This window comes from Ochlerotatus camptorhynchus, unplaced genomic scaffold (genome assembly GCF_037179485.1).
Source record: "Ochlerotatus camptorhynchus isolate MF236.1 unplaced genomic scaffold, CSIRO-AGI_Acam_v1.1 ptg000178l, whole genome shotgun sequence".
Classification (NCBI taxonomy): Eukaryota; Metazoa; Arthropoda; class Insecta; order Diptera; family Culicidae; genus Ochlerotatus; species Ochlerotatus camptorhynchus.
Window position 1 is genome coordinate 3,415,079 of NW_027040668.1, and position 16,080 is coordinate 3,431,158.

At 37.5% G+C, this 16,080-nt stretch overlaps 2 protein-coding genes across 2 annotated transcripts in view; one reads left to right on the forward strand and one right to left on the reverse strand.

Moving 5' to 3' along the window:
- Window positions 1-16,080, forward strand: part of LOC135701880 (protein sidekick-1-like) — a 370,179-nt gene that overhangs the window by 235,405 nt on the left and 118,694 nt on the right. The window lies entirely within an intron of this gene.
- On the reverse strand, window positions 718-6,052 carry LOC135701882 (uncharacterized). The gene is made up of 3 exons (XM_065222826.1): window positions 6,001-6,052; window positions 1,580-1,763; window positions 718-1,129 (listed from the first exon to the last, which is right to left on the reverse strand). Exons 1-3 carry the CDS (start codon window positions 6,050-6,052, stop codon window positions 835-837), a joined length of 531 nt encoding a protein of 176 aa, XP_065078898.1. The 3' UTR covers window positions 718-834.

Genomic DNA, 16,080 nt, shown 5'->3' on the forward strand with positions numbered 1-16,080 from the left:
ATTTATAAACTCAGTGCCAACATTTCAAAGGGGCGTAATTGCATTTGTAAACAATGGCTTTAGCCGTCGATTTCTCGCGAATAAAAGCTCACTCATGAAAAATAATGACACCAGCAGGTAGATGAATGTTTCCTCTACCAGCTAGCATTGTAATTTTGGAGAGGTAAGATTTCATTCGCGAGAAATTGACGGCTAAAGTCATTGTTTACAAAAACAATTACGCCCCTTTGAAATGTTGGCACTGAACTATTCATTGAATGCAATGGATAATGGAAACCACATAGAAGCCCCCTATACAAACTTTACACAGAAATTCAAAACTACCCAAATTAGAGTTCTTTTGACTCAACCTCGAAGTTCCGTACGAGAAGCTAATTTTGGGTAAACATGAAAAAACCTAATTTTGGGTAAATGATCGAAAAGACTACAGTGGGTGAATTTGATAAATAAGGGAAAACCTAATTGTGGGTAAATTTAACTTATCGCTAGGTTATTTTACCAGGAATTTTTTTGCAATAAAAAAACCTAGCTTTGGGTCAAATTAACTCAACAATGGGATATTTTACCGGGATTTTTTTCTTCAGATAAACAACCTATTTTTGGGTAAAATTACCCCAATGGTAGGTTATTTTACCAGGCACATTTTCCTCGGAAAACAAATGATTCATGAAAAGGGACGCTCGCAGTTTAACGAGCACATAATTATTCCGAATGATAAAATTGAGAACAATAAAATCCGTGAGGATAACAACTAATTTATTACCATTCATTTTTCATTTTACATTTTTAACTGTTTCAGCTTCGACTTCATCGGCATGTTACATTTAATATCGATCAGTCATCATTCGTTAAGTTATGCGAAAATTCCTTGTAGCGTGCAGTTAAATCTGTTACTGTTTTACATTTGCTGGATTGAATTGTGCCAAAGACATTAACTGAAAGCATATCGTTTAGTTTGCGCAGTAACACGGGTGCTTTTAGGCCAAACAAAGGCAAGCATTTGAAAAGCACTTCGATGGCACGAATGGCTGACATGCCACAAGAAATTATAAATTTATTGAACGTAACGTACACGTTACCGCGCTTGTAACGGTTTGCTACACAAACAATATGGGGATCGATAAATTTTTTTTTTTTTTGTTTATTAATTTATTTGATAAGGCTCAACCGAATTAACTTTACAGAGCCGAGGATTCTTGGTCACTATACAATACATCTTAAAACTATAGTCAAAAGGTACAACACAATAAACACTTTATCTTCCGCTATCCAAAAAGCCTCCTCCATCAGAACTGGAGCCGCTTCCAGTGGTTTCATTGTATGGCAAATTGTTGTACGCCAACGAGGGTCAGAGCGCGTCCATTGCATCAATGGACGCAAAACGTGGTCAGCACTCACACACTCATCACGAAACGGTTGCTTTGCAAAGTCGACGACGCATCGACCGAAAGAACTGCTGATGAAGAACAATGAGGAGGACCACACAATGGTTGCTGCCGAGAAAACAGACGATCGCGTAGCACACATCGAGAGTGGCCTGCTTTTGTCGACAGCCGAGTGAACACTGGGATCGATAAATGATGTTGTTGATTGTTTCACCGCCAGCAACTCATCGAAGCCAACATCGTTTCCAACAAACTGAACCCATCTTATCAGAGGTGTAACAAAAATTTCATCCGTGGATGCATGTTCCATGTTGGTACTTCTCTTAATACCTCTATTGAAAAGCTTCTTAAAAATCCGTAGAGCTCCTCGGACGTATTCTAAATGGAAAAGGATAAAAAAAATACGTTTTTGTAATAATTGTGAACCTTTTGAGCATATTTACCATCTTCCACTTCAGTCCAAGTACTGTTATCAAACAGTAACCCAACACGGAGTAGTGTTTTAAGGTCCCCATGGAGTTGCTTTTCGTGAAGCCTGTCGAATGCTTGTATGATCTATTAAATATAGCAATATAGATGAATTAGAATAGTAATATAGATGAATTAGAAATAAATAAATAAAAGCACTTACCATTTCACCTTCGTATGCAAGAAAGTGAGGAAATGTATTAATAATTTCGGAATGCTTATGATCAGTACTTTTTTGTAGCAGCAGTTTTGTCCTTTTTAGTACGACGAAATTGACGATCTTCAGGTAGGACGTCCTTCCTCATGTTTCAGAATGGAGTTGATTTGCTTCAAATTTAATCTTTTCGTGAGACTGTATGATAAATTTTTGAAGTTTCCACAAGTTTTACTTTGGCTTTTCGATTCTTTGAACTTTGCTTCAAACATCATGCAACTGAAGTTTGCTATTGGGCCGCTTTCTCGACACACTTGTCCATAATGCGCAATATGGTGTATTTTATTAATTGCATTCGTCAACGGAAAACAATTCTTAAATAAACTGTGAAATATTTTAACAGAATTTGACAAATCTTGTATCATTTCTTCAGTAAGTTTATTCGAAAAACTGAGGTACGTGATTCGAAGTAAAATGGAGATTATCTGTCCATACTTTAAATTTGTTTGTAGCATTTTGTGAAAGGTGAATGGAAAGGCACGTAGAAGAAGCCAGCATTGAGCAGCCGATTGACTGAGTCTATTATTTTTGCTTCTCAGATTGAGCTCGGTAAAGTTATTTGAAGGCTTATCATTTTCAGTGTCACCATAGCCGAAGTTGGCTATCATCACATTGAGGTTTTGCACCGTGAGTGTTTTGCTTTGAAAGACAAAGCTTTTGAAAATTAGTTTTAGCACCATTGGAACACGAGGGAGTTCCAAAAGATCGTGCATAGGATCGAATGTTAGCGAAGCGGGCCATCTAAAATATTTAAGCTTGTGAATGACGCAATTAGTTTTAATACCATAAACGTTCGATGGGGCTTGACCCATCTCAGAAGCAATCAAAGCGATCTCAACAGATTCTACTGTTCTTGGTGTAAATTTATCATTTAACTCTCCTGAAAGTAAATCTGTTCTCGTTATCTCACAAGCCCTGCAGAACATATTCGAAGATGGTCCTAACATTCCGTAGATATCATGAATTGCTAACGTATCCCCGAGTACGTCAACAAGAACTGCACAGCAAAAAAATAATTTTGATATCACGTCAAAGTGGATGCACTACAATCATGTCGAAAATATGGTGTAATATTACTTGCTAAAAAGGACAAAATTATCATTAATACAATGCATGAACTGACATTACGCTGCTTTTACTGCATTTGTTTATTTATGTGGTCATAAAAATTACATGAAATTTTCGACATGATTGTAGTGCATCCACTTTGATGTGATATCAAAATTATTTTTTTGCTGTGTGCTCGCAATGTCCATATTCCAGAGTCAATTTTTACTGGAATTCCCTCTTCCGATTCCAACTTGGATAGATCGTCTATCAAAGGTTGAAGTACTTTTTGGTACCTAGCGAAAAAAAAGGCTGAAATAAGTTTTGTTGTGCAGCACTATACTATGCATACATTAATACATTAATTATTAATACATGCGTATGGTCTGAAAAATCAACCTGTCCCTTCACTAGAAATTTGGATCTCTGGTTTCTTAAAAAACGTAATGAAATTGTAAAATGGTCAAGCAAAGTAGAATAATAAAAATTGTATAATTTTGGTTATAACAGCCAAATCTCGATGAACATTTCAAATGGTCCTATCTGCTTTGATCGATTCTCTTTATCGAAATTCTCTTTTGATAACCACGCCTAGGCAAATGCATTTGATGCTATTTTTGCCACTCAGTTTGATAGCTGAAGTTTCTATTTTGTGCTAAGCACGTTGAACACAGCATAGAATGCTTTTGAAGTTGAATTATTAATGGAAGAGAAAGTCGATGAAGAGAATCGATCAATGCAGATAGGACCTATTGAAATGTTTATCTAGAAATGATGCAGTCAACTCTCACGTAACATTTGAAAAGTGCCTATCCTCGTTGATCGATTCTCTTCATCGACTTTCTATTTGGTTTACCACAACAACATTAACGAATTTCTCGCTAAGCTCGCAGCACTGTTCGGCACAAGATAATGTTAGCTTGCGCCTGAAACAACACACTCAATGGAAAAATCATTTGCATTGGTTATTCGCGAAAGAGAAAATCGATGAAGAGAATCGATCAACAATGATGGGCCCTTTTCTCGTGTTGCGCGAGAACTCGACGTACTGTGTCGACATTTTCAAAGTCTCTATAATTTTAGCAATGCTTCCTCCACAGACAAACAGACATAACACATTGAACACTTCTCACTATAAAACATCGTCGCAAAAACACTATCGTGGAGTACACTGTGATGGGCAATACACTGAATGGATCGCGGTAGTGTATAAACATAAAATAATGAAAATTGTGGGAAAAATTATCAATAATTTTCAGAATATTTCTGATGATTGCTTTATAAAGTTGATGAACATTTATTGCGCCAGCTTTGGTAAAATTACAACGAAGACTTCTTATCCAGGACAGGTTAATTATAGTAGTGCGGTTAGTTAGTTAGTAGAAATAAAACATGCAAACTATATCTAGGTAAATCTTACTCGTATTTTTTAAGTACACTTGACTTAACCATCAATGTCAGATAAACGCGATCAAGGGAAGAATTTATTTTAGGACCGAAATTCTGTATTTTAAAACAGATGTTTGTCAGCTTATTTTTTCCTTTGCGTGATCCTAAGGGATTTGAATATTCTCCCTCATCAATGTGTATGGAAAGTCTCAAGCAAGTGGGGTACAGCTGAAGAAAGGGGTGATTTCCAAATTTCTCTCCATGTTTGTATGATTGTAACGTTCCATCATCGGTTCTCACTGGTTCATCATTGACCATTTCTCTTGCTTTCGGGTTGGCCATAATTAAGCGAAGCGTTTGCGAAACAGGAATGAAGTGTAAGACGTCCTTCTGGGATCTTACTTTGGATACATATTGTCGCTGTCGAATCTTCCGTTGAAACTTTTATTCTCGTTTTCGGCAGGTCACGACTCGTTTTATATGTCTGCGTTTTCCCAAAATAATTTCGATTGGCTCCGGAATAGAGCGACCAACCTTTCCAGCCAAGTAAGCTATATTGTCGGTTGGTGTCCTAACATCAGCCATCAAATCAGGAATTTCCAGCTCATTTATCAGTTGCACAGCTTCAACATCTTCTAACATGTTTTTTGAAGTCAAAAATTCCTTAATTTTTGTCATGCTAAACTGTTGAATCCAGTTTGATATCGATAAATAACCTTTCATGAATGTCTTTATTTTGACTTCTTACAGTGAAACGTCACATCTGAGGTCTGTAATTAGTGACGATATCGAAGAAGTTATCTCTTCAACACTGACTGATTTTTGAAAAAAATGTGGGTTTTTAATTTTCGAAGCTGAATAATCTTCGACTTTTTTTTTATCAGAAAGCAGTGGTTCAACAACGGATGAATTTGTTGGCATGATCTCGAAACCTGACATAGGATGGTTTTTGAGCACGTGTGAAAAATATGAATACATCGATCCACATAACGAGCATTTAAACGGCAAATTCGCTTGAATACATGTTGGTAATCCGTGTACCACGACAAAATGGTTTTTGAGGTCGTCGATGTATCCTTTAACGAACTGTCCACATTCTTGCACATGACAATGAAAACCTTCAACATAAAAAAATTAAGAGTATTATGGTATTAGGGCTAAGATCTAATTTCCGTCATATTATGCACAAAATGTGCTTTATTTCTTTTTTTATGCATATAAAATAAAACGATCTTTTTTGCAACCAACAAAATTGTCTGTCTTATGCTCGATGCGTAAATTATTCGACAAAAATGGATTAAATGGCTTCAGAAGACTTCAAACTTAAGTCTGAATGAAATTGTTGTGCAAAAATATTAAAATAGTTGTTTTTTATACGGGTGGCCATATTGCCCCCACTTACCCCTAAGTAATGTTTTTAATTGTGGACTCAGGTGAACTCCAGCCAATAAAGTCAATGTAATGAAAACAAAGAATAAAACAAATGGATGTACTCACCAGTTAACTTATCAAAGCTTCCATCATCCAACTTTTTCTTTAGTTGTTCCATCTTTATATATGGTCGCCACCGGACGAAAATCAAGCCACGAATGTCGTGCTGGAAGCTGCAAGTGCCGGATATCTTAAAATAAAAGAACACAAAAGAAACGGAATTAATTATCTGCTCCACTAGCGCTGCGGGTTCGCCACTTACAAGATTACGTCGGTCGAATCGGGTCGAATGGTCTCGAAGGAACCGGCTCACGGGGGAATAACCGATGAAAAAACTTCCGGACGTCGCACGCGTGTGTTCGTTCGAAGGGAGCAAAATCACAAATGGCGTCGTCGTGGAAGTATAATGCACTGGAATTTTTTTCATCCAACTCAGAGTTATTTTCACTCAACGCAAGCTTTATGGTAAGTTACTCAGCGTTGAGTAAATTTAGGCCCACAAAATTTCCGTTTGGATTTTACTCATCTTTAGGTAATATAGGTATTACTCAACCGTTGAGTTAAAATTAACCATCATAACACATTGATTTTTACCCAATGGGATACTATAACGCTTTTACTTAATTTTGGGTTGTTTAAACTCAAGCTTTGGGTAATTTTCATTTTCTGTGTAGCAAGGCATTTGACCGCATTGACATTAGCATTGAGCGATCTTGAGGCTAGAATCGATTCATTTTTTGAAAATAATCGATTCACCAATTAAATCAATCATTTTGAATCGATCTTTTGAATCGATTCATTTTTCAAAATGGCACAACAATGTTTCAAATGTAAGGGATCATAGGAAAATTGGTGCAAATTAAGCCAAGTTCAGTCTAGAGTTGATATTACGTTACATAAGCTATCTTGTTATGACATTTCACCTATAGTAGCCATTTAGTGTGATGTGCACGCTCAGTCATTCAAAACAAATATTGGGAACCATCATGGCAGAATAAACGTATTGACTGAGCTACTGACTGAGTGCTCGGCTGTCAGTGACTCGTTTACCTCTGAATCATTCAGACTCTCACGAGGCAGTGAATGATGAGGCAGATGGCAGTTCATATTCATATCAAAATGACTCAATGAACCTGACTGTTTTGCGCACTGTACCTATGCAGTGCGGTTTATGAACACCGTTTGCCAAGTACGTGTAACGCTTGTAGCGGTCTTGATTCCACTGCATTATGAAATCATGAATATCCATGACGAAATCATGAATAATTGTTACGATTTCATGGGATGGCAAGTTTTTTTCATTTCATGATTTTTATTTATGAAAATGGAATTGCTCAGTTCACACCCTGGCTGGCTGCTGCTTACCGATCTGCACTTAGGCCAGGCATAAACATACGGAAATTTAGTCGTGGTCTATGCTAGACCGTATAGTATAACGACTTTCCTTTCACTAGCAGGCTTTTTGGTCCCACTAACGTCCGATTAGGGGATAGTAAGAGATTAAAAGAATAAAGAAGAGAGATACAGGATTTTGTTGTTTTGCTGAAAAGAAATAAAAAGAACCAAAAAAACCCGCCGGCTTGTTGTGCAACATCAGGTTTGTTTGCTTTCATTTCCGTTCCAAGGGGCAACGTCCATCGTCGTCGTTCTAAAATACCTGGGAACCTCCAGAGGTGCACAGGGCGAACGTGAAAGACTTCTATTCATGGGCAGCTGCTTGACCTGGGCCCAGGTCAAATTCCTATCGGCTTGCTTAATTTACTTGTTGACGCTCCGCCGCCTTAGTATTTGCCTTTGCTGCGATGTTCTGGCGGATTTAATTCATAATCAAACGCTTGACTTCAGACTTCGTTTCTATTGCTATCGGCTTCTGATGACATTGACGTCTGAGATCCATTTGTGAGGCCACCAGCCACAAGTTATATGCCGCAGGCAGCGGTTGATGAGACCTGCAGCTTTTGAGTGTTCCCCACTGGTGCTGCACAGATTCCACGTTTTAATCGAAGTTTCGAATTTTGGTACGTTGACCAATCTGATTTGATCTCCGCTTTTGTGTAAATGTCATATTATCACCGACCTTATTACCATCACCTTAGTGTGTGACATCAGGTGTACGCTCCTCTGTGTTTTCGTTACCAATGCAGTTAATTTGACACGTTTGTTGCATTTCCGTACGTCTCACTCGTTCATTGTGTTATGGAAAGAAAGAAAGTTAAGGTTAGATACTATAAGTGGACATGTTTTGTAACCCATTTATTGTGTCTGTTTACTTGTTTATTTATGGTGCGCAATTAGAGAGAGGATGAGACAGAATCTGGAAAAAGAATTGATTAGACTAGAAGAGATCAAGACAGTCTAACAAAACTTGCTACGAGCGATGAAATGGGATCGGATGTGGAAGAAGAATCTATCAGACTAAAAGATATCAAAGTATAACAGGGCTAATATTACTTACAACGTTGTAACAAGTGGTAAAAAGTATTGACTTGTTAGTATCAAAATAACTAAGGATGACAGTGATGACACATTAAATGAGGCACCACTAATAGGTGTGGATAGTCGTTAGCTTCGGGGTCTTGTTAGTGTTAGAGTGATGTTAGTATAGACCCGTAGTGAGCGCTGCCGGTCCCCCCCGACCTCAGAGGCAGGCAGTCGTTGTTACTTCATGCGACACTGTTGCTCCAACCAGGTCGGAGGTGTGACCCACCAAGAATCTTAAAAGGACTAAAAACATATTTCACAATATTTGTATATGAATTACATATTATTCTTGCTGAACCACCGTCAAACCCACTATCCAGAGGCAGCGATGTAAATGGAATCGGATTTGTTTCCGTGTACCCAAATCATTTTTAAAGTGGTGCTCGAAGAGCTAACGGAAAAGAAAGTCAAAGAAGAGAACTGATCAACGTTACTAAGGGCCTTTTGCATTGTTCGGGATGAATTTTAGGAAAGTAGCTGAAATCTGAATCCGATGAAAGCGTCCAAATCCACGCGGTTGACCAGAAATATATAAACAAAGAGGATTTTCATATTTTTTCACGAACCTTCGACATTCCACTCATATGCGTGTGCCTTTCTTCTGTATAATGCTCGCTCATAGCCGGGAGAGCTGTCTGATCGGATGCGATGCACCGCACACTTCCGAAAATAAACAGCTCTGAAGCTTATTAGGTTAAACTGCCCGTGGCGAATTGCCCAACATCGCACAACACCAACCGACCGTAGGCAATGGTGCGGTGAACAGTTTGCTTCCCATAATTGCAACCGTGCGGCCACACCCCAGCAGGACGAGGCATTATAACAAAATCCTACCTGTATCGGAATTACCACAACGTTTATCGCGTGCTTTTCGCGGTATACCACCCGTGGGCTACCTTTCGATGTATCTTCCAAATAGAGTCGAGACTTTTTTTTTTTAATTATTATTATGACAACCATTGTAATTGCATCATTTCTTGTGGTTTGCCTTGCTGGTAGAACATCGTGATGATATGGTTTAATTGTATTTGCTTTTCTTTTTAAACTAATATTTAGATGACAGCGTGTGATAGATTGCAATTGCGGTATCATGCTGCGAATCAGTGGTGGCCATCATGTCAATTTTAATATTTTAATGGGCTGTAAACATGCTTAGCAAGATAAACATATTCCATCAGCCGGTGGTCAAAGGATTATCAAAACAATCGCAACATCATTAAATCCCTGCTGGGAAAACAGTAAACATCAACAACATTATGTCCCGCTGCCCCTCAGCGTCAAACCCCTTTTGAATCCAGCAAACAGTGTTAATCTGAGAATTATTGAATATTTTTAGGCTATCAATGAGCTAAAGTTCAAGCGGTATACAGTAGCATTGTTATTTAAAAATAATAACTAAGTAATCGGATCCTCACGTGGAATTGGATTAAAGGTAGATTCAAAACGTGGAGTTGTAATCCAAAACTATGTTATTTTTGTTTTGTTTTTACAATTTACCTGCATGTCAGTATAACAGTTGACATCTTAAAACTAAAAACTAAATTGCTGAACAAAAGCATGTTGGGCTATTTTGATGTTGAATAGTCTAATAACCTGCAGAATAATAATCAAACAGAATATTACCATTTGAATTGCTTTGAGCATTATTCCAAGAGCGGTGTTTTGCAATAAATTTACGAATAATGAAGAATTTAAGCCTATGACGGGTAAGTTTCTGAAGTTCACCCCTAAGAACATTATTGTGCTGACCTTACGGATTGGAATGGAAAATAGGCAGCTATATCCGCAGGTTGGCCAAATCTTGTTTCGACATAAACTCCAAAAGATTCAAAAACTTTGGTTCCAAATGGAGAAATAATTTGATATTTGATACGTCTATGAACAATGATGGCAACGCCACCTTCGGCTTGATTAAGGAGAAGTTTACCGCAACGAAAATAAAAAAAAATATTTGAAAGCAAACCTTTTTCATTGGAGGAATGACCTATAAAATCAACAAATTCTTTGTATTCACTATTTTTTCTGAAGCCTTATAGACCAAAAAGTTTGAGATCGCACCATTTTGTCAAATTTGAAGTTATTTACCCGTTCTTAGATCATTCCTCCAATGAACTCAGTTCACTGTAAATCCTCATTAATCGGCTGTACGCAGTTTGACAATTTCAAGCGTACAAAACGTGACCACAGGCGCAATTTTGGTTTTTTTGCCTTGTAAAAATTTGGAATAAAGACGAAGTTCTAAGATTTTTGAGAAAAAAAAATGCCAAACTTTGCTTACTTTTTGGCAATTTGAATGAGATCCTCACCTTAAGGGGGTAGTACACTTTGAACGTCCAAAAAGTAAGGCATTTTCGTTAATTTTTTTAAGCAATAAAACACTCAGAGAGGGCAAATATGTTATAACCCATATATTAGTCATCCTTTGAACTACAATTTTTTGTATTTTTTTTCAACTCGATTGGCGTCTCTCCGTGCCCGGTGCACCAAGTCGCGCGGGCGTCCTCGCGCGGAAGTCGGAAAACGGCGTGGGAAAATACTCCTTTCCATGTGATCCTGGAACATAAATCGAACAAAAATCCTGATTAGTAATGAAATCCATTTTTGACAAAATCGAAAATGTAGATACGTATTTCTAAGCAGAATTTAATTCTAAACAAGAAAACCTAGGCGATATCCAAATTTGATGATAACTGGTTAGAGTTATTTCCCACGCCAGTTTGAAAAACCCCGTTTCGAGATAAACGCGTTTAAAGATAAAATCTCTCGCTCAGCACGCCGGTTTATGTTTTAGGAAATCGCTTCATAAAGCGGTTAGGAATATTCTGGCGGACTTGGAGTCTTTTCTAAATTAAAGTATACATCCCACAGAACAAATAAACCAAAAAAAAAAATGCATTTTTTTGAAAAATCAAAGTGTACTCCCCCCTTAAGACGATCATTTCTATGAACGAAATAATGTGCGACACTCTTAACCGTATGGTCTGGTTTAAGGAACGTTTCCATTATGCACGTTATGAACTGTCAAAAAGTTAAATAGCTCGTTTCACTGTCTTTAAAAGATCGAGCATTCCAATTCAAAATATTTAATGATTCAAAATCCATTACTGAATTTTCAAAGTCATGACAATAATGTTTGCAAATTTTACTCCAGTTTGCATATTATCAAACATGGTGTTAGTTTTTAGCATATCAGTAATCATGTCAATTAATTATTTATGTAAAGATTCCATAGCAGTATTGCTTCCTTAGTCAAAATAATCAAAATTTTCGTTAGCATTATGTTGAATATAATTTTGATTTCGATTACTACCAGCTGCGATAGCAGAATTGGTAGCTTCATTTACTTGCTGAACATTGTTAGAGAAATAACAAAAAAAAAAACTTAAAAAAATCTCTAAATAACAGCGTAGAGCGTTCTTTACCTGTCGTTTTAAATGAGATTGTAGGATCGCTTTGGATTTGCGGTTTTCACCACAATTTGAACATTTAAATTTCTTAGGATCTTACTTCACAGGACAGACGTCCTTTGCGTGGGATGAATCTCCACAATTCATGCATTTAGCTGGCATGTATCATTTTTTTTTTGTTTTTTTGAAACTTACAGCACTGGGTGAGGTTTTGGAAATTTTCTCCAGTCTTCCTGAAGTGTTTCCACTTCACCCGGACATGGAGTATAAGGTTAGCTGTTTTAAGGCCTTAAGGTTGTTCAGTTTACTAGACTCGAAGTGAACATAATAAAAATTATTAGAATTCTTGCTGCGTGAATCGCCAGGAAGGGATTTCATTTTCATTTTGATAACTTGGATTGCCTCAACCCCAAGTAATTTTGTCAATGCATATTTGATCTGATCCAGGGATTCACCACTGGGCAGACCTTTCAAGACAACCTTGAACAGACGTTCAGTTTTGAAGTCGTAAGTAAAGATTTGTGTTGCTTCTCAGTAAAATACTTGAGAAGATGTTTGAATCCGTCCAAGGTTTCACCAAATACACGGCATTCTTCCTGACGGCTAGTTTGAAGTGAAAACTTGAAATTCACAAAGAGCATCGACATTGGAAGTGGTTATGACAAAAGGAAAATCTTTTCCTTCTTGGTATTATGCCGAGAATGGTTAATGGAATTTTGCCTGGATGATGGATCATTTCTTTCATCGGTGAACTTATCAAATTGATTGCTCAAAGAAATTTCAACAGAAGAAGTTGCCCTTTTCTTTTGCGTTTAGTAAAACGTTTCTCCAAATCGACTTTCAAGCATATTACTACAAGAATCTGAAGGATCGAAGAGGAATTTTCCATACCGATATCCAAGCAGCATTACCTCGGATAGGGTCAAAACAAGGATCGAAGAAGGATAAGAGTCGAAAAAGGTAGAAAATTTGCAAGTAATATTGAGCACTGAAAAGTGCAGTTTAAATTTGTTGTAGCTTTAGGTGGCAGTAACACTTGCTTCAGCACAAGCAAATAGATCTGCACGGCAAGAGAGCACGATGCAAACTGAATTTATAAACCCTGGTAAAATTTTATACGAGAGTTATCTATTTTCTGTGGCTTCCTAGATGATGTGGGTAACAAAAAGTTTACTCACGATGGTATTATCTCTTTCTTCTGGAGAAAGTAGATTTGATCCATTGTATACGAGTTTTGGGTCCAGTTAAAACGCCATGCGGTAGACATCATTATCGAGGATGGTTTTCTATCGAGTTTTCAGCGAAGTGAATAGCTTAGTTTTAAACCTATTCTAGTTTGAAGCCATTGCAAATCAAATTGGCTTGGAGGGCAGTCTAATGTTTGAGTCTCGTATGTGAGTTGAACGGAGAATAAAACACGCGAGTTTACTTTCGACGACCGTACAGGAGTTTATTCACGAAGCCTCGTTAGAGAAAATTGAGTTAAAAGACGGACTTGGAGATACGTGTCTTGTTAATGTTTAACTTCTTGTTCACAATAATAAAATAAGGAATTGACAAGAATGTCAATACACTGAAAGTAATGTGAATCGAGTAAATATTGGAAAGAGCATACACGCTATTTCAAAACTACCCTAATTTGGGTACAATCCACCCAGATCGGTCAAAACTGAACCTTCTCAAAAATGGGTAAACTTGTCACTCCCAACACAGTTTACCCATTTTTGGGTAGGTTCAGTTTTGACGGTATGCGTGGATTCTACCCAAATTTGGGTAGTTTTGAAATAGCGTGTACATAACAGTTTGCACCCGAATTGTTTCATTTCTCATGCGAGTAAACGCCTGACAATACTCGGTGTCAAACTCGCAGCGGAAATTCAGGTCTAGAATATCAGATTATTATGACAAAACGATTGAAAGAGAAAAAAAAATATCTCACCAAGTTCCGGAAAAGAGGTTGCAAGTCGGTCAAAAAATTCCTGCACATCTAGCGGCACCTGCATTAAAATCACATAAGCGTTCCACAGGGGGGCCTTTGGGGTAGGTGGCCACTTTTGCTTGTTCATTTTGTACGCCTTCTTGTATTCTACTTTTCTGTAGGATTTTATGATGCAAACAATTTCAATAATTTTCGGCAAAACTTCACGTGATTACCAAGTTCAATGTGTTCGCGCCACATCTAACAAACACAATTTCATGTTCTCCGTGTAAGCCGGAAAAATCTTCGACCTTCTTGACCAGCAGATCGTCATAATCATCATCGTCTTCGATGGAATTTGAAACATCCCAATTTCGAATGAACTCTTGAAATTTATTCTCTTGTTTCGCGACACTCAAGTTGAAGTTTGCGTAGCTCGCATACTGCAGCTATTACATTTTTAGCATTCTCCACTGTTGCCTGTATATAGTTGCCACGGTTCAGTACTGAATCTTTGCAACAATCCATCAATGGATTCTTTGGTGTTGATGCTGTATGTCTTTGATGTAACTCGATCATGCCTAGAATATAAAAACATATTAGTAAGAAGTAACACTCAAAGAAATGCATTGAACATTCAACGAAAATCATGTTGACATTCAATATGTATTATTGGAGGCGACCAGCCTCAGGCTGAAAGACTCCTTAATAAAGATAAATCAATCAATCAATCAATATGTATTGTGAAAATCTGAAACATTAGCACGTTTTCAAATTGAACCGGGTTCGTTAGGTCTTAAATGGATTTACAGAGACCAGTAATAGTTGTCCTCCTCCGTATGTGACGATACTAGTTTTGTCTGAAAACACTTTTAATTTGTATAGATGTCTAGAGTTCTTTTACACAGACTGGTGTTTTTGTTGGACGTTGACGCCAAGCATGCTCCTGTTGCGCTTGGTTACGATGTCGAACTTCAGGGATACCATTTCGCCACAAATCTCCTTCCTTATTATGTCATCTACTGACTTGCAAACTTGGCCGACGAGCTGCGGCTTATTTTTATTGGTCCATGTCATTTTAAATGGTGCCAGCTGATGGCCCAAATATCCATCATACTCTCCCAATTCAATGCGTTGAATAGGAGGCTATGTTTGGTTACCAGTTTCAGCACGCCCTCCGATAACACGCTGTTTTTTAATCCGGACCAGAGTAGAATCAGCTGGTTCAACTTGATATTTTGTTTTTCTCTTCTTTTTGACTTCCTCGAGAATCGGATCTCCCAATTCCAGAAGGTTATATATTTTAGAGTGGAAGGAGGCAATATGGCGAGTGAAGTTTCGTAGAAGGAGCTTTGATTGTGAAAATGTACACCCAGGCTCTGCTTCGTAATATTGTACGTTATCGGCGTTCCTCGACACACTTTCAATTTTACACTTCAGGGATATGAAACATCCTTTGTTTCAAATTGGCGGCATGGTCCCGCGATTAATTGGCACTTTCACTATTAAACTTTGGCACGCGTACTCAGATTCGTGGTTCGACATACGAGAAACATTAGTCGTAGTGATTCCAAACTTTGCACTCGACTCGAATGGTTATAATCGACGCAGGGTGGCCAGATTATCTTTTATTTTTATTTTCGGCAGTTAATTAAAAGTTTATTTGCAATTATCGGTAGGAGTTAGACTCTGATGTAAGCAAACGTTTCGGTTAACGCTTCTTCTCTAACATATTGATGGTGCAATAAAAAAAGTCTATAAGCTCTTCTACACACTGATGTAAACATGAACAATGGAGAACTTCAAACGCAATTATATAACGTTAGTTCCATTCATTTTAAGGCTCAATACACCGTCACTCAATTTTTCTTCTTCTTTTTGAAATATTCTTCAATCATCATCATTAGTATACACATACATTCACACACAAGTGAACTGAAAAGCAAGTATTTCATGAATTTACATCGTTAATTTTCTGGGGTGTTTTACTTTCTTACTTGTGTTCTTCGTAGCATTCCACAATTTCACGTAATCGAATATACAAAATTTATATCAACTGCTGGTCAAATCGCTTGGTGAACAATATGAAGCAAAATAAACGATGTTTAAACCAATAACTTAGGTGATTGGATGTTTTTAATGGTGAATAATATCAAAAACTGAATAAATAAAACTAAATGACCTTAGAAAGGAAAAACAAAATTGAACCAAACACAAACAGGGGAGATGGCAGCAGTGCACGTAGCCTGTCATTCGCTTTGCCGCTCAGGGATGTAAATAAATATCCTACAGCGTGGTCTGGCAATGTGTATGTTTTGTCTGCGACATTTTTATGCACGT

Bases quoted from the DNA above. Each gene is read 5' to 3' on its own strand.
- LOC135701882 (XM_065222826.1), bottom strand. From the start codon at position 6,052: ATGGAACAACTAAAGAAAAAGTTGGATGATGGAAGCTTTGATAAGTTA. The intron at 1,764-6,000 runs GTGAGTACATCC...TTTTCCATTTAG, and splicing joins AAGCTTTGATAAGTTAACTG to AATACGTCCGAGGAGCTCTA. The intron at 1,130-1,579 runs ATTTATCGATCC...ACAAAAAAAAAA, and splicing joins GTGAAACAATCAACAACATC to AAAATTTATCGATCCCCATA.